General features: G+C 32.3%; 2 protein-coding genes and 1 non-coding gene across 4 annotated transcripts; all 3 read left to right on the forward strand.

Annotated features, from left to right (window-relative positions):
- Positions 1–1,921: 1,921 nt before the first annotated feature.
- On the forward strand, positions 1,922–8,309 carry LOC145611661 (uncharacterized). Of its 2 annotated transcripts, none has more exons than XM_081667013.1 (7): positions 1,922–2,121; positions 2,571–2,774; positions 2,898–2,937; positions 3,040–3,120; positions 6,246–6,432; positions 7,262–7,529; positions 7,905–8,309. In XM_081667013.1, exons 2-7 carry the CDS (start codon positions 2,700–2,702, stop codon positions 8,109–8,111), a joined length of 858 nt encoding a protein of 285 aa, XP_081523139.1. In that variant the 5' UTR covers positions 1,922–2,121; positions 2,571–2,699; the 3' UTR covers positions 8,112–8,309. The 2 variants fall into 2 exon arrangements, with proteins under 2 accessions (XP_081523139.1, XP_081523138.1); XM_081667012.1 differs by having other exon boundaries at positions 1,923–2,121; positions 2,574–2,774.
- A 3,640-nt stretch (positions 8,310–11,949) lies between these two features.
- Positions 11,950–12,023, forward strand: TRNAI-UAU (transfer RNA isoleucine (anticodon UAU)). Its single transcript has one exon. It is a non-coding gene; the product is annotated as a tRNA-Ile (tRNA).
- Positions 12,024–16,856: 4,833 nt separating this feature from the next.
- On the forward strand, positions 16,857–20,962 carry LOC145611912 (protein IQ-DOMAIN 9-like). The gene is made up of 6 exons (XM_081667294.1): positions 16,857–17,022; positions 18,638–18,749; positions 19,334–19,468; positions 19,573–19,800; positions 20,031–20,144; positions 20,255–20,962. The coding sequence occupies exons 2-6, from the start codon at positions 18,675–18,677 to the stop codon at positions 20,603–20,605; spliced, it is 903 nt and encodes a 300-aa protein (XP_081523420.1). The 5' UTR covers positions 16,857–17,022; positions 18,638–18,674; the 3' UTR covers positions 20,606–20,962.
- The last annotated feature ends 2,050 nt before the right edge of the window (positions 20,963–23,012 follow it).

Raw genomic sequence — 23,012 nt, forward strand, 5'->3', positions numbered from 1 at the left:
AGCAATAGATTATTAAAATTAGTTAATATTATTTGTTTTTGAATTACCTTGATATTATAAGTTGGGTTATTGGATTGATATTATAACAGGAGGTCATGGGCTCAATCTTTAATTTGTTCTATGGCAAACCGAGTGATGAAACAAGCAACCATTTGAGTGAAACAAAGGTGAGGGTGACTAGACTAGTTCGTCTAATGTTCTACAATGGGCAATAGATAGAGGGAGATAGAAGCTCAATTTAGAGAGGAGAGATTGTAGATTAAAAACTATACAGAAAGACAAATAAATAAAAAGAAGAGAAATAAAAAGGCAAAGCTGACACAAATCAACAAGTGGCGTAAAGATTATTCAAACAAATAAAATTGTCACTCGCTCTAACTTTAAAAGTTCATCCTACTTAGAAAATTTTTGTGAGACAAAATAGGTCAAGGTAGGAAAAACAATGTTACACTGCGAGAGTATTAATTACTTCATAGAAAGAAGGGAGGGGAAAGATAATTAGCAATGGTCATTATTGTAAATTTCTTATTTAATCCTTACGAATTTTCATCAACAATCAAGGAACGAATCTGTCTTATATTTGCCCAAATTTTCATTTTCAATTTTGTATATTCCATTATTCCCTCGGTTTAATAGAACTTGTCTCAAATCTAACCTTTCACTTTATCTAAAGTTATACTTCGTACAAAGTAGATATGAAGTACTTAGTATGTTTTTTGAGAGGTTTAGTAAATAAGGTAAAGAGCAATTGTTGAAGTCAAAATGTGCAATTACCATAAAAGTATCTAATTAGAGCTAATTAAGTTCAATCAAGTGTAAACCTCAAATAAAAGTGAGACTGATGAGATCTAATCAAATATAATACTCCTTAAGTTCTATTCTCATAAATTCAAGCAAAAACAACACATCCTATTAATTTCAATGTTAAAAAATAAAAAATAAAATAAAATAAAAACACAACAAAATTTTTTTAAACTCTAACCTCTCTCCTTTCTCCTTTATTCTAAACCCTAGCCTTCGTTGTTGATTTTTAAAGGGGGCTTTCATCGGATTTTGCCGGTAGAAAGTCTCAATATTTGTTTCTTTAAAGTTTTTCTTGGCTTTATGTTTGCATTTTAGGTTATAATAATGGTTTCTCTATTTGAGAAGAATTTGTAAAGGGTTTTTGATTTCGTTCGAAAGACAAAGTTTTTGGACCCCTTTGAAAGAACAAACCTTATAGTTACCACAACAAGCTGAATTGTTATATATATGTATTTGAATTCTTAACCCTTATCCGATTAATTCTTGTTTAATTTTGTTAAATATGATTTTGTTGTTAATTATCAATAATAGATGTCGCATGACTTTGATTAATAAAAAATAATGTCGATTTCTTAAATAAAAAAATAATAAAAAAAAATCCATCATTTATAGTGTGTTTGGATTGAAGGAAACGGAGGGAAAGGAAGGGAAGAGAAATGGAGGGATGAAGTTTCTTTCATTTGGATAAAAATTCAGGGATGAAGGGAATTAGAGGGGAGAAATTTTAATAAAATGATCCCTCCAATGGAGTAATTTGGAGGGAAAACTCATCTTTCTTCCTTCCCCATCCTTTCCTTTGCCTTCATCACCTTCCTCCCTTTCTTTCCTTCCCTTAACATTACCGAAACAAACCGTTAGAGACAACATGAGGGTACTCCATAAAGACACTTAAGCCCTGTTCTTTTGAGCTTATTGACAGAGCAGTGCAGAGCAAAACAAAAGTTCCAACACAATATATAGCAGAGATGAGCAAATTTTAACAAATCAGATTAGAGCAGAGCAGCTCAAAAGAACACGGTCTTACCAAATTAAAGAGATCACTCGAGTCATGTGACTCTTAACCCACCTTACACCCTTGTACGTTCATATCACGTTTTAGGTTCTGCACTAGATCTCGTTCCTACTCGTCACCAATCTCTCCGACGTCTAAACTCGGTTAATTTCGCACCCTTTTTTTCCATCTCTTTCTGTATTTTCTCTCTCCTCCTTCACCAATTCCCCATTTCTCCGGCACCATAATTCTGGATCTGCTCTCTCTCAAACTCACTCTCTAGATCTCAATCTTCGGCAATTCTCTCTCCTCCAATTTTCCAACTTGTAAGTTCTCTTTCAATTTCTCTCTAATTTATGATCAGTATTTCTTCAATTTGTTCGATTTTTTCTTCATTATGTGTTCGCATTGCGAAAATTATGCTTGTAATTGATCGGAATTGCAGTGTTTGTTGACATTTTGAAATGTATGTTTGTGTTTTAGACTTTTAGCTGATTTGTTTGTTGAAATTTGGAATTATCTAATTGTGTTTACGCTATTCACGCCAAAATTTGATGCAAATTAATCAATTGAAGCTTAAACCAAGCAATTACTCCACATAGTGTGAAGAAACTTATTTGATTGATTAATTATTATGTTGATAGTGTAATTTGAACTAGTAATGTGACAACCAAATCATGGCGAATGTAGTATATGTTGTTAACATGTTATTGTAAAATTTACTTTGATTAGCGCTGTGTTACACACATTTACTTAAGTAGTTGCTTGTTGTCAGTAGCCTTGATTTGGGAGGATTGTGAGAGACCGAGAATCCCGAATTCTTTGAAGAACGTGTGATCGCAATAGCTAGAGTGCTCTAGCAAAATATATCCTCAATTTCCGCTCTTTAATCACGAAAGCAAAGATGATGTCCGGCAATTACACTACCATTGACAATCAGAACGTCTCCGGAGGAGGATCTGTTTCTGGATCTGTTCCAGTTAAATTTCCTTTCCCTTTCCAATGATCAATTCCTTTGTTTTGGCCTAATAACACGAATTATTTAATGTCACGTTTTCTTCTTAGATTGTTGCTGATTTAATCTCTCCCCTGTTACTTGCAGGCAGTTGGTGATTCTGGTCATGTGTCGGTTAAATTTGCTGGTAAAGCTCTACACCTGCATTCCTTTTTACCAATCTTAATTTGATGTCCGAATTATTACTAAAGTGTTTACTGTCTTTTATTGTTCTTATGGTGGACGTTAGATTCAAATCTTCAGACATTTCCTCCATCAGAAGCGACAGGAAAGATCGCCAGTGGTTCCCGTCCTCCTCGAGATGCTGATGGTGTGTTGAACTCTTTTAATAGATATTTCTATTATCTTTAGGTTTATTTTTCAGCCGCGTCTATTCAAGTTTTGAAATTTATGTGAATTTCTTTTGAATATATTTTTTTTCCTGAAAAGGAAGGATTATACATCTTTTAATTGCACAAATAAAAGTCCCAGCAAATTGAGTAACCCTAGGACAAAACCTTCTGCCTCTTGGCCCCAATTACAGTACTAACCTAGTAACATTATTCATTAATATGACTATATGAGATTGGGTATGGGTTGGCAATTCGCTACCTTGTTTGCTAATTTTAGGCCAAAAAAATTTTCACTTTCATGTTATTCATTTACCTTTTTTTATTTGCAATTCTTAGGGGGAATTTTAGGGGGACCATTGAGATTACTAAATACTTTTGAGCTCTCAGGAACCAAATTCTATCTATTTGTTGACTGCATTGTGCTGTAATTACATCTTCTCTTGATTGAGTGCATAGTGAGGTTTTGTATTTGTGCTTCTTTAGTTTTTTTTGGGAGATTTCAATAACTGTCAACTCAGAGTTTACGACTCTTAAAGCATTTCCAAGGATATACGTCTTGAATTTCATGGTAATTTACAAGTTTAAATCTTTTGAAGGTTTATATTGTATCATCTCATGAATCCCTTCTCTTTGATATTTAAATCCCTATGCCCTGCTTTAAACCCTCATAGAGCTTTGACTTCATGGGGCAAAGGGTTATAAAATTTATATTACTGAACGATTCTATCTATAATATGGTATCAAGCAGATCTACTTTTTATGTTACATTCATGGAACAGCTTGTTCATGATGCTTGAACTCCCTTTTCAGCCGTCGATATAATACTTTTCTTCAGTTTTCACATGGTCTTTCTTTTATGTTTTATAAATTTTAATGGAAAGGTTTTCAATGAACTACTCCCTCTGTTCTCTTTTGTTCTACTCACCCTATTCTACTTTGTTTGTTTTTGCTCTCTCTCTTATCTTAACCATTGCCGATTTCTATGAACTTGTACAGCCTTACATGCAACCAAAATTTTTAGATGAGCTAGGGTCTATTGTAGAAACCTTACATTTAATAGTATTAATTACACCAATATCAGAGTTTTAATTCGTATGGATGGGGCACATGGACCAAGATATCATTCCTACAGCTCTTGTGATCCCCCCCCCCCCCTCTTTTTCTCATCCCTATACTATTGGAATATGATTCTGGGGTGACTTAACTGCTTCATTTCCTTTTTTTCCCCTTATTTTAAGGTAGAAGACATTTATACAAAGTATGAGAAGCAACTTGGCGCTTAGGGTTTTTTTATCCTGAATATAAAAGTTATAAGACCTTGCCATATCATTAATAAACTTTTGTATGTAATGACTGTTAAATCATGGGCTAAAGCTAAGAGTACAAATATCTAAGCAATTAATAGCACTAAACATTATGAGAGAGATTTAGTCAAAATTCCTAACTTTATTCACATTTACAAGTATATTTGGTGCTCATATCTTTGAATAACTAAACCTCATGATTATAATCTTATTCAAGTTCTTAAAAGTTGAATGTAGGAATAGTATTTTAGCAATGTAAATTTAGGCAAAAATTAATATTGGCCTAAGTACACCTATACTACATTACTAGATTTACTATATGGGTCAGAATTAAGTGCCAAGTAGACCTGGCAAACAGGTCATTCGGGTCGGGTTCGGGTCAATTCGGGTCGGGTTTGGGTCGGGTCAATTCAGGTCGGGTCAGGTTCGGGTCGACTCGGGTTTCGGGTAAATTCAGGTCAGCACTTCAGGTCAAGTTCGGGTCGGGTCAATTCGGGTCGAGTCTTTTCGGGTCGGGTCAATATTTAGGATCAATTTTCGGGTCAATTTCGAGTCGGGTCAATTTCGGGTCGAGTCAACTCGGGTCGGGTCTATTCGGGTCAAGTTTGTGTTAGGTCACCAAAATAAATTCACTTAAAAAAAATAGTTGGAAAATAAAGTAAAATCGTTAAAAAAAATAAAATAAAAAAAATCGTGAGTACCTATTACTTAGAAAATAAAGAAGCCTTAAAACAAGTAATTCACCATTTCATCCTATTCTCTTATTATTCGGGTCGGGTTGATTCAGGTGAATCAATTCGGGTTAAAATTGGGTTGGGTCACTTCGGGTTTCGGGACATATCGGGTTGGGTCAAGTTCGGGTTTTGGGTCAATTTTGGGTCAGGTCATTCGAGTCGGGTCACTTCGGGTCATCGGGTCATGTTCGGGTCAACTCCATTTCGGGTCGGGTTCATGTCGGGTCGGGTTAGTTCGAGTTCGGGTCAATGATTTCGGGTCAACTTCAGGTTACGGGTCGGGTTATTCGGGACGGGTCAGGATTGCCAGGTCTAGTGCCAAGTAGCGCTGTATATTTAGGCAAAATTGGTTAATTTCCAAAGTAAACTCATACTACATTACTAGATTACATCCGGACCAGAAATAATTGTCAAGGTATAATCACCATGACCTTTAATTTTTTGGATATAGGAACTCTTTTAAAATTGGGCACAAAATAAGTGTCAAGGTATAATCACCATGACCTTTAATTTTTTGGATATAGGAACTCTTTTAAAATTGGGCACAAAATATTAGAGATATATGAGATATACTTAACTATGAATTTTCAATAATAGAAGTTTATGTCATATACATTCATAGAGAGTGAAGGTAAATAAGGTGGGAAACGAAGGGATAGAAATAATATCTGAAACAGGTTAATAAACAAATAAGGAATCTGAAAGAAAAACAATGGTCATTTGCCACTTTGACGAGTTGATCTCTAAGTTTTCAGCATGCTATCGTGTCCCATCCATCTTCCTGGTTATCAGGCTTATTCATGGAAACAAGGCAAGCAAGAGCCTTAACTTTTTGCTCCTATTTTCAATCTCAAATTTGCTGAATTAGCCTTTGATTTTTATTCATAGGTCTGAATTTTTTTTCCACATTAAACTTCTGCATTGCCTTTTCTTTCCTTGTGGAAATTGTATACCTTTTGAGCATTAAGTTTTATGCAGCTTTTTTATAACTACATAATTTACAAGATGTTATGACTTTTTTGGAACAGTTCCTTGCACTTACTAATTCTGTATCTTTCTTATCAGACACATTCTCCAAACCAGGTGGTGGATCTGATGCGCCTCAATCAAGTGGTTGGTTTGGGATATTCAGTATTGCTGCTTATCAACCATATTTTGATGTTGATACTTCTGATGTCTTGGAGAGGATTAAAGAATCACTTTTTCCATGGAAAGGGAATTTCACAGAACTGATCTCCAACAGCCCAGATTTGTAAGTTTGATTATTGTTGTTATATGATCTAGTCAATGACTCTGGGAAGTTGAATAATATTTAACTTTGTATTTGTGGTGGTTTTCAGTATCACTTCAATGAGTTGATAAAATGTTTTCTTTCTTGGAAACTTGGAGCTTTGTAATACCCTTTAAAAAATTCCGGCCTCCAGTAAAATTCAAGAAAAATAATCTAGTGGTGTGAATGTGCTGTGGAATTGGTAGGACTTAGGAGCATAAAATTTTGTTTTGGAAGACTTGCATGGAAGGACACTATTTGATTTTCATGCCATGGCACTATTTTACTTGCACTCTCTGTGCTGTGGCAAAAATAGAAGCTCCTTGCATGGTGATTGAATGTGCTAGCTCTCATTAAGATGCCTGAATATGTTATATGAAGTGAGCTGAGGAATTGATTTTGGAAGTATTTGTATGTTGTTACTACTATTGCCAGGATTTAGTTGTCACATTGGTAAATACAGGCTGTTTCTACTTTATAAGACTAGATCATACTTTAATTTTCATATGCATGTGTTAAATCAAGTGGAAGATTTAGAATGTAAATAAAGAGAAGGAGAGAGGGGGAGAGGGAGGGAGAAATTGTCATTGCTAAATGCGGGCTATCTATTGAGTTTAGTTCGTACGTTTCGATTTTCCCTATGCATGTGTTAAATCAAGTGGAAGATTACAGTGTGAATTATGGACCTATATTTTCTAGCCTCATCTCTATGCTGAATCTTGTTAGTATTTTATTTTTGAGAATATAGCACATGAATTATTTCAGTCCTCGTGCAGCTGGTGACAAATTCTAATTGCTGTATGTTGGGCAGATATGGTCCATTTTGGATATGCACTACTCTAATATTCATCGCCGCATCCATTGGTACATTTGTTACTTATGTGTCAAACAAGCTACAAAGCAAAGACTGGAATTATGACATAAGCCTTGTGACATGGTCTGCCGGTTTGTTCTATGGTTATGTTATGGTCGTGCCTCTGTGCCTTTATCTGGTGCTGAAGTATTTCTCTGCTCCATCTGGCTTCGTCCAATTGCTCTGCTTGTATGGTTATTCCTTGTTTGTGTTCGTCCCTGCATTGGTAAGCTCTCTTCTGATTTACTCTGAGAGACAACTTGTGTATATAATTTGATGCTGAACTTTTTTTTTTTTGAGGGGGATTTGATACTGAACTTCATTATGAACAAATTGTCTTGATATATACCGGCTTTGCCATGGTAATGGAAGTAACATCTAGTTAGCAACTTTCTTCTCTATAATCAGTGGCTATATTGTTTATATATTTACTGCAAATCACAATCTAATTGAATTGACTGGTCCATTTTTGTATTTGTCCTGTGCTATTGGATCAAAAATTAATATATTACAATAGTGGTCCCTTTGCCCAGAATTTTTTATAGCTTATGAACTCATTTGTTTTATTAATCTTATTACTGATGGTATCCTTTGGATGCAGTGTTTGTCTGTTGTGCCCCTGGATATATTCAGATGGGTGATTGCAGGTGTGGCTGGATTTATGTCTGCAAGCTTTGTTGCCCTTAATCTCAAAGCACACATCGAGTCAGCTGGTGAAAGGTGGTTCCTCATCGTTGTTGCAATATTTTTGTTGCAAGTAGCTTTGGCAATTGCTCTTAAGATCTACCTATTCACGGTATCAGTTTAACTATGGAGAAACAGCTACTAGATAGATGTTTCAATGAATATGATGTAGCTTTATAGTAACACATAAGGTAATTTTAAGCCTGAAATTTGGCTGGCAATTTAACAAAGAGAGAGATATTGTCCAAACTTATTGTATTCAATCAATTTTGGTGATATATGTTTGAATAATGTTGAGTTTGGTCGCTTTCTTTCAATTTGGCTCATCTAGTTGGCTGTATATTAAAATTTTCGATTTTATGCCTGCAGCTTGGATTTTAAGTAACTGTTTATAGATGTTTTATTAAAAGGTTAATGGCAATCAAATTTCGACTTTGCTAAGCTAAGTGGTTTTACTGTTTTTCGAATAATGTTAAACATGGAATTGCTTCTTTATCTTTCACTTCATCTCTTCCCTTCCCTTCCCTTCCCTTCCCTTCCACCACTCCCCCTGCAAGAAAATCTTCGTTTTTGTTAATTTTCCTCTTTGATGATTGGAAAGTCATTTTTAAGTGAATGTTTTTCGTTCAAACAAACAAAGCCTAACGCTTTGTTTGGATAGAAAAGAAGGAAGGAAAAGAAAGGGAGGGAAAATGGAGGAAGGGAAGGGAAAAGAAAGGGAGGGGAAGGTGAGCTCCATTTTCCATCCAAATCTCTCCAATTTTGGAGAGATTATGTTTATTAAAGAGGAGGGAAAATGGATCCCTCCTTCTCCTTCCCCCTTCCTTCCCCCAATCTTTTACCCAAACAAGAGATTTTGTCCTCCTCCATTTCTCTTCTCTTCTTTTCCTTCCATTTCTTCCTATCCAAACAAAGTGTAAGAGAGAGTTCCGCAGAGATGGGAGTTCGTACCAATAATTGTAATAAAGAGCAAGAAGTAATCATCCTAACTATAATTAACTTACCAATAACTGTACTCCATAAAATAGAAGGAAACTACATAGTACCTATACAGAAGATTCATTATTTCATTATGATATACAATCATTACAATGACTATTCAGAATTTAGGCATTAATCAAGCTATTCCAAGTTACCAACCATTGAAGTATCTTTTTTTTTTTAGCCATACGACATCTACAACAATAATAAAGATTTGTAAACCACAGATCTAGAGAAAATAACATAACTTTTCCAATCAAAATCATAACTAATTGATATAGTTGATAACCAAGGCTGTTTTTTTTTTTTAATACGGTGTAGTTAGGATTCGGGAGAGGAGCTTATTGGGTCCAAAAGCCTTAACTCATTCTGTTGTAAAGGTCATAAAAGTAGTGAATAAAATCTAGGAATCTCCATCCCAATGAATCCATTATAGGTAGGAGTCGAGGTGAAACCTTACATACCAACCTACACCAAATAATGTGAACTTTTTTTTTTTTTTTTGGGACGTAGCGTACTCTTATCTTTTGTATCTACGTTAAAGTTGTCTTCCTCCTCCTTTCTTCCAACTTTCCTTGAATCTCTTACGTATAATAATATGTCTTGTAGTAGATACTTCAAAAATTGCGGTACATTAAATACTTTTGCAGTTGGAATACTTTTGAAGAGCTATTTGTTGATGTAGTTTAGTGTTACTATTATTTATAACAATTTTTTTGAATCAATTTATAACAATTATTAATAATTTGTTTTAACTTTTAAGTCTACTAGGGCAGCTAACGCGCGCGTCAAAGCTAGTCATATCTAGAAGGTTTTTTTTGTTTGGCTTTAAATCACAAATTTAGTTAAACTAACAATAAGAGAAAATATATAAACAACTATATTTAGGAGGTATAAAAGTTCATGATAACTAACATTAATGAAAACATAAAAGTAAATAAGTACTTTAGAGGGTATAGTTGTCTAAACATTATTCATTAAAAATAGCTTGTATATATTAATGAGTGTATATATGTAAATACACATTTTGAAGGGTATAATTGGCATTACACTATTTATAAGAGTAGTTTTCTACTTTTTATAAGGTAGGGATCTATAGACATTATCTACTCAAAATTTAACTTTTTTTTTTTTTTTTTTTTTTTTTTTTTTTGTAAATCGACTTGACCGAGTTTGCGGGTTAGACCTTTAAAAGTATGGGGGAGGGTCAAGGGAAATCCATATCCTCAGAGTAGGGGTGGCAAAAGATGACCCGACCCGATAACCCGACCCGAACCCGACCCGAAAATAACGGGTTAGGGTTGAGATTTTCGACCCGAAAACTTAAATGGGTCAACACGAACCCGACCTGAAATTAAATGGGTTAGGTTAAGGTTGAAAATTTCAACCCGAAAATGACCCACTTAACCCGAAAAAAATCAGATAATCCAAAAAAAAAAAAAAAAAAAAAAAAAAAAGAGTAAAAAATTACCAACCCACCTAATAGAAGTAACACCCTAAAATCCTAAATGAGTCTCCCTGCCGTTTAACTACACTAGCCCAACCCAAATTTTCCTAACCCCAAGTATAAATTATTGATTATTCTAGATTTCTAGTCTCTGCCTCTTTCACTCTTACTTCCACTTTCTCTCTCTTCATCCCTTTCTTTCTCATTACTCTCATTCTTGGCGGTGTTTAACCCCCACTCATTAATTCTTGTTCGTCGTTTCTCCATCACCGTCGCGTCGTCGCTCTCTCTTTAATTAGCTTCACCAGCCTTCGTTGCTTCACTTTCGCTTGACCGATCTCGCATCAGCAAGCCGCAAGCAGGACGACCATCAAGTGACCAATAACTAAAAAATATTTCTGCAAATCATTGATCTTGGAGATCCATTTTATTTTAGCTCTTGTGTATTGTAATTAAATTTGGTTACTAACTTATTGTAGCTTATATATCTACACTTTTAATTTGTTGATGGTATCAATTTGATTATTTTATCAATGATTTTCTCTATAAAATTAAGATGTTAATACAAAAAACTGAAATGGGAAATGTTAGATCTGAAATTTTGAGGTAATTCAAAATCGAAAAATCAATGACCAAAAAAATCAGGTCAGATTCGGGTTGACCCGAACCCGAAAAAATCAGGTTAGGGTTGAACTTTTTGACCTGAAAAGTTAAATGGATCAGGTTCAGGTTAGGGGTCCTTGACCCGAATTTTAACTGACCCGAACACGAACCCGACCCGACCTGATCCGTTTGCCAGCCCTACCTCAGAGTGCCACTAATGAGGAATGATGGCTCCGTCTTTAACACAAGACCAAGTTTTGTTATTTACTTTGATATCACATTCTTATATGGCTTAGATATGTATTTTGCCAACTATTAATGATAATTAGAATAAAGTTTTAAAAAAAATTGTTTATGGTATTGGAATAATTGTTTATTAAATTACTTAATAAAAATTATCACTAAGAGTTGAAAAAATGTCATAATTACATCTTAAAATATAGAAGTATTTTATTTCAATTTTATAGTGCTTGCTTTCAAGATTTTACAAAACATATATAAATTGAACCCTAATACTATTCCCTCCGTTTTTAAATACTTGTTCCATTTCTCTATGTGCGGAGTTTTAGGATAAATTGGAGAAAGTATTAAAATATGAAGGTAGTGGGGTAGTTGAGAGAATAAAAAAATTGTGAAAAGTAAAAGTAGTGGAAGAATAGGAGGAGAGAGAGAGAGTATTATGTTGGGTCCACTAAGTGTGAGAAATGAATTAAATATTGTAAAAGCTTTCCAAAAAAGAAAATAGAGTATTTAAAAACGTCCGAAAAAGAAAAGTGGAGCAAGTATTTAAAAATGGAGTGAGTACGGTTTAGTTAAAGTTAAGTCCAAATGTGGTGTAATATATCGCGATTGGCCGATTGTATTATAAAAAGATAAAATAAATAGTAATATTATATTATATATAAATTAAATAGAGAATATTTATCAGCATGGTCCCGTAGCTCAGTTGGTTAGAGCGTTGGTCTTATGAGCCGAAGGTCGCGGGTTCGAGCCCCGCCGGGACCAAAATTTAGAATTTGTTATATTTTATTTTTGTAAAAAATTATTTCAAAACTCAATTTCGTCAAAGGTAGTAGGGCCCACAACTGTCCTTTTATGCTTTTCAACGCTACGTCGTTCAAATCGAGGAGAATGCCAGTGTTTCATTTTTTTTTTTTTTTTTTGAAAAATATACGGTCCAAATTTCAAGTAATTCCCAAGCTTTTTTATCGGACCCGGAATCAACGGCCAACAAAACCCAAGAAAATACAAATATAACCAAAATCAGTCAGATTTTTAGCATATTTTTTGTCTCACACCTCAGATATATTCCATATGAGATATGATGAGTGTATCAAACATTTCAAAAAAAAGAAATTGATTTTTGTTACTTTGTTAGTTAGGATAATTAAACATGTTGATAATTTTATAATTATCAAATTTATAATGAAACTAAAAATAATAATTAAATGGAATAGCATCTTTATCTAAAACCCCTGTCATTTGGTTGGTCTGGTGTCAATTTGATAATGGTCTGTCAAAATTAATCAAATGAAGTTGATTAATTGCGTAGTTGGTGGAGGGCTTTCGTTTCTTTGGATTGGTCCATCTATTTTGGTTTGTGGGTGATTAATTGTTTATCATTTATATATTTTCCTAACAAATCACGTAATTGGGTTTGGATTTAAAGTGATCTATTTTAATTGTATAATTCATCATTTAATTTCCTAACAATTCATGCAAAATCACGATCATTGTATATCACTGTGCTTTAGTATCTTATTCAATGCTTCCTCCGTTCTATTAATATTGCATAAATGAACTTTTTGCACTATTTGTCACTCTTGTTTGACCATATCGTATGATTTATACTCTTACACAATTATAGTCATGTGGATCTTGTTAAATTCATCCCAAAAAATACTCTTATACAATTATAGATATTTAGTATATAAAATATGCTTTGGGATGCGTAATTTCATCATTGTTGTAATATTAATAGAGCGGAGGAAGTATTTTTGTAATTAAGTGACCTTTTAAACAAATACTTACGATACTTTTTTTTTTTGTTTTTTTTTTTTTGTTGAGAAAAATACTTACGATAACCATGTGTAAAACACTAAAACCTTTTAACTTGATAAAATGTTATTAATCATCAGTATATAACGAGTCAAATCATAATTGACCATCAGAAATCACTTAGCATCAACTATACTCATGCATATAAGCAACTCAAATTGATAGCGAAATAAAACTAAGATATGTTACAGCCCTTACAAGCCTACTATAAAACCACTTTGATATAAACCTTAAATAATAAAAAAAAAAAAAAAAAAAAAATGATGATGAATCCTTCAATTGGAACTTTACATATTAGCCAAGTACAATCCTTTAAGCGTATCCACTATCCAACAAATTCATTTTGAGCTTTCAGTCGCGTTTGTTAATTACATAGAGAAATATAAAGACAAAACATTCAAATTAATTGGAAATTGGCAAGCTTTATCTATTTTAACATATCATACAGAATAGCATTTAATCTCTTTGCTCAATGATCCAAAACACGGTACGTTTGTTACTTCAGTAGGGCCTAACGGCTCTAGGTGTATTTTTTTTTCTCTAGGCATTCAAAACATAACATGATGATACGCAAGCCTTACAATTCTTCGAGTTCTAAAAAAACTAACAAAATCGTTATCTGATCTATATAAAATAAAAAGTGTTGCAAGTTGTAACAACATACTCCTATTTAAGTAAATTGATGGTGTATATACGTTGCTTTGTCCTCAAATCAATTGATGAGTATTGAGTATAATTGCTTATTCATCGAACATCACCTTTTAAGATATATAGCTGTGAAATCGAGCAATGAATCCTCACCCACCATTGATTTAATTATATACAAATAAACTAATACTTTAATACAATAGTACACTAATTATTGCTAACTCATCTCTATAACGAATAATGATCACTCACCGCTGGTGCATTGTTGCTTACATTACCATCATACTTTTAAATAAATAAAGGCATAAATGGAGGATAAAACCATGAGTGGATAAAATTGTTTATTTACATAAATTATAGGTTAAAACAACGTTAGTAAAATTATGGTACGTACAACTAAATAACTAACATAGATCATACTTTGTATACAAAGTTGACAGAGTACATACTAGGTTATTTATTTTGTAGGTTGCAACACTTCTTAATTCTTATGGATAAGTTTGAACTTTATTGTAAGAGAAGAATAGAGAAGGTTAAATTAGGGATAATTTCATTACAATAACTTGTTCTTGTTACAATTAAAAGTGTATGTTGTATTGTGGATTTCCTTTAATTTATTCATATTGATAAAGTGATTATTGTTTATTTTTGTCATCTTTATTTTCTACAAAGTATATCTGATATACAATATAATTATGTGTCAAAAAATTGTTCCTTCAAATTAAAAAAATGTGTAAGAGTGTTGTAATTTAAAAAAAATAATAATAAATAAAAACAATTAAAAAAAAATAAAATAAAAATACATTTCTTACCACTATTATTGCCCCTAAGTTAAATAACATATTTTTTTCTTTACAGTGTGGGGTACGACCGTATGATTTTGTTTGTGTGCTTAAGGTTTTGATCATACATGCTTTTCAAAATTGATGATTAATATTTTCTGTATCTCCCCAAGCCTCAATCATTGCTTGGTGACGATTGGTGCTTCTCAGAAATGGTCACAGTTTGTTAAGGGTGTTGTTAATTTTGGCCAACTAATAATATCTAAGCCAAAAAAAAAAAAATGGTTTAGGTATGGTCACAACATTTACCACGGGTGTTGTTGATTTCGCCACCCAGATGTACTGTGTATTTATAGATACATGCATTTAGATTAAAGGTCTGTTCACATTTACTTAATTTCAGTTCAGTTCAGTTCAGCTCCAATCAGTTCAGTTCATTTCAGTTCTTGATTTTCTCTCTCATAAAATATTCATTTCAAGTCAGTTCAGTTTAGTTCAGCTTCTAATTTCCTTCTCTCATAAAATATTCATTTCAGCTCAGCTCGTTCAGTTCAATTCAGTTCAGCTCCAATCAGTTTAGTTTAGCTCAATTCAGTAAATGTGAACAGATCCTAAATATTTTGTACTCGAAAGATTCATGATTCTTGTTTGGTAAGTGGTAACATACATATGATAGTAATGAGAATGAATTTGCATACAACTTCATAAAAAAATTTAATGTTTATTATGATCTCATGGTGAAGTTTTTTATATATGGTGAAGTTAATTCACCATAAGTCATTCTATTTTTCTTCATAATTTTTTTTTGTTATCATCCGGTCCATTGTTATTATCATTTTGTAGATAGTATTGGAGGTTTATAGACATTTTATGAAAAAAATGTCAATTTGATGACTTATTTTTTTTTTTTGGTGACTTGATGATGAGTATACACAGACATTAGAATGTAACTTACTTACCAAATGACACTTAAATTCATTCTCATCACTACTATTATACTCCCTCCGTGTTTTTTAAAGTGATATATATTGACCGGCACATAGTTTTAATTGACTTAAATAAAATAAGAGGTAAGTGGGGTAGTGGAGTATTAAAAAATTGTTAAAGAAAGATAGTGGGGTTAATAGTTTATTGAAAAGTAATATATGTGAGAGGAAAGATATAATAAAAAAGTAGTAGTGGGTTTGGGTGGGGACCATGAGAGGAGAGAGATATAATATTTTAATGTATTGTTTTGCCAAAAAAGGAAATGTATCACTTAAAAAAACACGGCCGGAAATGGAAAATGTATTACTTAAAAAAACACGGAGGGAGTACTCTCAACTTTCTAAGAATTCTAACAAATGGACTAGAAATGTGAAATTTTCTTTGTGGAGGCGGATGTACCAAGCATGTTATATCCAGATTTTTGTAAAAAAAAAAAAGGCGGAATGAACATAGGGTTGTTTCGTAAATAAAGAACATATAGCTGTTTTGTAAAAAACATATAGCTGTATTACAAAGAACATCCAGCTTTATGTTTTTTTTGTATATCCATATATTAATAAAGAACATGATAATATTATGTAATGAACATTATTTATATTCACCTAACGTAAACTATAGACAAAATTTAAGAACATTTCACAGCAAACAATGAGCATTATGTCACAAATAAAAATACATTACACTGATTTGACAATCACATACTCGTAACACGAAAATAAAGAATATTATTTAACAGTGTGTTATTTATAAAATTGTGTCATGTTCATTTAAAAAAAAAAATAGCTCTATGTTCTTTTTTTTTTATATCTCTTATGTTCTTTTATCACGTTCATTACAATTTAACAATATGTTCTTTTCACTTTAGATATATGTTCTTTACTGTTCTATAATGTTCTTTCCACTTTTATAAAATGTTCTTTTCCCTTTAATTAAATGTTGTTTACATTTCTATATAATGTTATTTCAGATGGATGTACCATGCGTATGGTACATCCGCCTCCATGAACCACTGATTGCATTTTGTATCAAAGTTTGTTTTAAGAGTGAGGTCAAATAACTAAATAATTTTAAATGAAAGAACATTAGCCTACATTATCTTGTAGTAAAAAATAAATAAATAAATAAATAAACTTTCCCTTAGTAGTTAGTATGTACTTCATATTTGTCATTTGTCAACCACCTTAATTTTGAAATTAATTAGAAGAGATAACGCTCGTACACCATGCGTTCAATAATTTTTGATAAACAAAAATAGACTTTTTATTATTTGTATCCATTTAAAATGTGGAATAATTTTTGTCCTTCATAAAATAAGGAAAAATAATAATAAAATTTTCGAAAAAAAAAAACACCAACTTCCCCTTTTGTCTTCTCCTAGTGGTATAATAAGGTTTGAGTATGGTTTGCTTCTCTTTTACTTAAAACTCGAAACACAAGTACACAACAAAACCTCAAGAAGAAGATCATTTGTCATCTCCATTTTCTTTGATTTCCTACCAAATTTGGGACACTTTCCCTTTTTTTCTTTGGTATGTTTTACTGTTCCTTTCCCATTTTAGATCTTCATCTTCATTTTATCATTTAATTTTGTTTTATTCTTCATTTTTTGTTCAATTGGTGCTCTGTATTTTTCTGGGTATGTACCCAATTCTTGTTTTTCATCCTACTGAGTGAATTTTTTTATCATGGAAAAATTTGCCATCTTTTGGGTTCTTTGAGCTGCTTGAATTAATGGTAGAAAGTTGGGTTTTTTTTTTTTTTTTTTTTTTTTTTTTGTTTTTTTTTTTTGTTGTTTATATATATATTTTATTTTATTTTGGGCCATTGATTTTCTTCCATTTGAATTTTAGTATAAAATTATTTTAAGTTTTATTAATTATTTAGTGTTTTATGTCCTTAATTTTTGATGTGATTAACCATTTAACTTTGATGCTCAAGAAATTAGAGCTAATGGGTTTTAAGTTGTTAACCCCTTGTAGCAGTGATTACTTATATATAGTTTAAAATTGTTTACTATTTTTCACTAATCTCATTTAATTAGATTTGTGGGTGCAATATGCCTTAAAAGTTTGGTTTGGATTAATTTTGTTTTTAGTTTCTACATTGCATATGAGATTTATGTTTACTAATTGATTATCATTAGAGATTAATGTAAGTTTTACTGTAAACTGATGATACAATATTCTGAAGGTAAATCATACTTAAAAATGTATTATCCTTTTTTTAAGTTTCTACAAATCTAATTTTTCTTTTCCCTAATCGCGGTACCTTTCGTGACAATGTTTTAATAATCCATGGTCTCATTAGATTTAACATAGGAAATATTCATGTGGTTTCCTTTAGTCTAAATTAACGAGCTAAATTCCGTTGCTGAGATGTAATGGAACAGTTCTTGTTGGGAAACAATTTTATTATGTTCCCCTTCAATGGGAAGAGTGGTTGATAACTGATATTGACTAATAACTTTGTTTGCTTGTTGAGAGTTGGAAGAAGTTAGGTAACGTATTAGAACAACTGATTAGCTATTCTGATTCGATAGATCTTGTGCTGGATTTTTCTGAATAAGAGATTCATCCATATATTGAGGCTCGAATCATGTAATTATCCACCTATCATGAAGCCATTTATATGTAATGGTGTTTGATTATGGTTGAGGATGCAGTATGTTTAAAATATGCTGTATTTGTGCATCATAATCAAGGGAAAAAAACATAGGTAAAAGCGAATATATTAAGCTAGCATCTCCTTAGAGACCATAGAAGATTGTTCTGCACTTTCAAGTGGCTTGTTAGATTGTCTATGGCTCTTTTCTTCCCCTTTCCCATTTATATATGTGATTGCTATACAATTCGTTGCAATCAAGCTTTTGTTGGTCAACTTTGTTGCTTCTGGCATCTTTGAAACTCTTCTCCCATGCATCATTTACATCTTCTATCCTTATGATGATCCGAATCTTCATTCTATCTTAAGTATGTGTTTGATGTTTGACACATTGATGTGGGTAGGGAGTCTATAAACATTCTAATTTAAATTGAACTAAAAAATGTATTGATTCAAATTTGAGCAATACAGCCTACTATTTAATTTCTTAGAATAGTTTTATGATTTCAGTAATTGATAATATTGCAATATGCTGTTTTTCAGGTCTAAGATAGATTGAAGTAGGTTTGTTGATCTCATAATGGGTTCTGGAGATTGGTTCAAGACAAAGATTTTTAGAAAGAAGGTGAAACTTGACAAAGCTAAACAATCAAAGGTAAGCATGTCATTCTTGTCTTACAACTTTTTAAACGTGGAAAAATACTTATTTGCATTAGTTATGACTACTTGACTAGATGGCATTGTCAAAACAATTTTTCCAAGAGTTGTATTAGTGTAACAATTTCCTTTTTTTACAAATGCAATACACATTTGTGGAATAATCTCTAAACTAGCCTCTTGTTGCTCAATCTCTTTAATGTACAGATGAGATAATAATCACTTTAATGTACAAATGAGGTAACAAACATATGTGTGAAGTTCATTTCTTTGTTTACTGTTGTTTTCTATCATCAGCTATGAGGGTTTAACCTCCTTATGCAGTTGATATTACATAGATTCATTTTTTACTTAATACTAAGTATTATACTGTTATACAAAATTTATTGACTTTACCCTGAAATTTCCTACCAAGAATTTAGAAATGTGTCAAAATCCTGAGTCGATTGATAGGGTTTTACTCACATTGCTCTGAGCTTACTGATGTTGAGTTTGGTTGATATGTTTAATTAACATATTATACCTGTCTTGTTATTAAAACTCATCATTCTTTACATGAATTATTGTCTTGCTGTCTGACAGGGAACTTCAGCTTCTGACAAGCCCAAAAACAGTGCTAATGGTAGTCGGGTCAGCAGTAAAACTAATGGCACTCTTGTGAAACTCAGTGAAAATGATGCAGCAACGAAGATACAGACTGCTTTCAGGGCCTATATGGTATGTTTTCTAACCGAGCTAGAAACATCTATCTTTCATCAGGGATAACGAATAAGGGTCGTATCATGACATAATTCTGAATGCTTTACTATCTTCTACTGCAGGCAAGGAAGGCATTGCGGCGTATGAAAGGGGTAATACGATTTCAGAAATTAACACAGTTCCAGTCTGTTAAGAAGCAATCGACAAATACGTTGAATAGTCTTCATTTATGGAGTATGGTACAAACTCAAATTAGAGATCGTCGCCAGTGTATGGTAATTGAAGGCCGTATCAAACAAAAAAAGCTAGAGAACCAAATGAAGCTTGAGGCAAAGTTACATGACTTGGAGGTGTGTTTTCAATTGTTTATCACTCAGTATAAAGTCATGTGTAATACTTGTCTTTGTAGTTTTGTTCAAGTAGCTTCTTGCCTTCTTGTGCATTATTAAATGTGGATAGCATGCAAAGATAATGTGGGATTGTGGTATAAAAGCAGGAACAAATAATATGGGACTTGAGTAAATCTTTCAGACACAACTTTAAGCTCACCTAATGTTGAATGAAATTCTCTCTTAACTAGGTGGAATGGAACGGTGGTGCTGAGACCATGGAGGAGATTCTAGCTAGGATTCATCATAGAGAAGAAGCAGCTGTGAAACGGGAGCGAACCTTGGCTTATGCATTCTCTCATCAAGTACGTATGCTAACCCAATGTAGCATCATGACATCTTTACATATACCTTTATATATCCCCGAATTTTCTTTCTTTAGGGGAGAAGGGCTTATTGTTTCTTATTATTACAGTGGAGGGCAAACTCTAGTCAAAATCAAGGTCCTGATGCTTCTGAACTAGGGAAAGCTGATTGGGGTTGGAGCTGGAAGGAACGGTGGATTGCTGCTCGTCCGTGGGAAAGTAGATTGCCATCTCAGTCCATCAGCCCTAAGAAGGGGCAAAATAAGCTTACAAGCAAAGCTCGGAAAAATATTAACTCTACTACAAGTACACAAAAATCATTTCCTGCTAAATCTGCAGTACCTAATGGTAAGGCAGCAACTGGAAATGGTCGAAGGGTGTCCTTCCCAGGAGCAGAAAAAACAACCAAGAAAGAATCTAACCCCAAAGTGCAAGAAAAAAAGCGTGAATCATTGTCTTAGATGAAAAAAATACAGATCATCAAGCGTTTGTGTTAAATTTTCTACGGCTTTCATTCGAAAACAGCCTATTTTTACTCTTTCCAATCTATATTTAATGTTACATATACGGGGGTGGTGTGAAATATGTTTTGCCTACTGATGCTGAGTACGTCGTCTGTATTCTTTTTTCTTTCAGTACAGCGTCCTTTCTGTTTGTAAATGTTGAAGAGAATCATACTATTTATAATGTAAATAGACGGCATTTTTTTGGAGATATTACTTGGGATGTAATGGAAGAACGTTTCTGAGATGCTTGCTTCAGTCTTGTACATCAGGAAACCAATACTCTGAATGTATTGTTTGATGCATTTAGGTTGCTTCTCTTGAGTTTTTCTCGTCTTTTCTTTAACTAAGATTCACTTGATCAGTGCCAATAAAATATAAATAAGTTCGAAATTTCGAATTATCATGGCTTGGCATAAATACACAATAATAGAAAGACTAAGAAACATGTTTTAGTGAAGCTGAATTTGTACAGTTGTTGTAGAAGATTGTCAGTCAACTTGTACAGCCCATTGTTTCCCTAGCAACGTTACTGGTTCATGTTCATACCCTCGTAACCTACGATCCAAAAGGTGCGTACATTTTAGACTAGTTTAACAAAATTAGGTAGCGAATTGCTGTTTAAACACAAGTGAAGTTAAAATAAAATGTCCAATTTTAGCAAAGTTATAGAATCAAAGATATATGTTAGATTCTCTCATGTAATTTATCTTTCAAACCATTGAACTCCCTTGATATTAATCATATTACTGTAATGTAACAAGCGTGTCGTTGCAACTAGCAAGTGCTTAATAATGAGGTTTAAATGTTTAATGTTTGATTGGCAATTATTGGCATGAAAGCACGTTTGATGATTTTTTAGAATAGTGGTGTAATTGATTTATTTCATTGTCTTTTTATTTTTTTCTTATTTTTTTATTTTTTAAATATATAAATATATATATATATATATATATATATATATATATATATATATATATATATATATATATATATATATTTAATTATTGATTTATTTCATTGTCTTTTCGTACTATTAATTGAGCGTAAATATTTGACTTGAAAGTCTCAAGTGAGAAGGTGTACAATGGGACCCTTGATACACCAAATCTAAGGAATCCAATTTTGATAAAATGTCTCTGACAAGTGACAAGTATGTTTTGGAAATACCTTCATATCATTATCTTTGTATTATGATTTTTCATGGTGTTATACAATATGGTACTCCGTATCAATTCCTAAAAGTTCTAATTTTGAGTATTCGTGGGTGAATTGCCACCCAAATAGGAACAACGGAGAGCATTAGTTATTGTTTGATATACTCTCCGCATAATGTGATGTTATCCCGATAGTGGATCTATTAACCGTAAGTGAATATATAAGCGGTGATGAGAATCGATCACATGATCTTTACGACCATTGAGGTAACTGCCTGAAGCCAGCATCCCTAGAAATTGTGAATATAATGGATGTGAAAGCGTAACTACCTAAGCTATCCCTCACTCTCATCTCCAAGTAATGTTTTAGTGGCTTTCTTATTTATATTGTAAGTAGGTTAGGTCCCGTGCCATGCACGGTAATTTTCAATAACTATTCTATAATTAACATACTATGTTTAATTATTAAAAATAAATATGTCAGGTTATTACTTCGTAAAATGAATGTTAGGTATGTATATTTATATTTATTCACCAATAAATGTATTCTTGTTAACCAAATGAATATCTTAGCAATATGTAATCCATTTGTAAATAGTGTGTCAAAAAAAAAAAAAAAACTGTAAATAGATTTCGTTTTTAAACACTCTTATTCATCTCTCTTACATAATATTTATTTTTCCTCAATAATCAACCGACTTAAAATATTTTTTATATCTTTCTTGGCAAGCTATAGTTAACTACAAAAAATTGTTACAAAAAAATCATTGTTGTAATAAAGGTTTAAAAAAAAAGAAAAAAGTAGCACTTATCATTATTATAAATGTCACAAATTATGTTAAGAATTTGAATTATTTTATTTTACTTATGTATATGATTTGTTTCCTAAATAGATTTTTTTTTAAAAAAAAAAATAAAAATTTGAAAGACACACCAAAAAATGACACGTGTCATTTTTGGTGTGTCTTTTAGTATATAGTTACTAGTTTTTTGCCCGAGCAAAGGCTCGGATATTCAAAAGATTTTTTTTTAAAAATAAATTATACGTAGTATCTATTTATATTATCAAATTTATATAGATTAATGTAAAGTACTTATCTCTAATTTAAGTTTGCTGACATGTTATGAATTTGAAATTGAGTGAAAATCCTTTTTTTAAGTAAAGAAAACAAACAATACATAGATTAAAGGGAATATATAATGCATTT

The sequence above is a fragment of the Chenopodium album genome, chromosome 24, assembly GCF_948465745.1.
Source record: "Chenopodium album chromosome 24, dcCheAlbu1.1, whole genome shotgun sequence".
Classification (NCBI taxonomy): Eukaryota; Viridiplantae; Streptophyta; class Magnoliopsida; order Caryophyllales; family Amaranthaceae; genus Chenopodium; species Chenopodium album.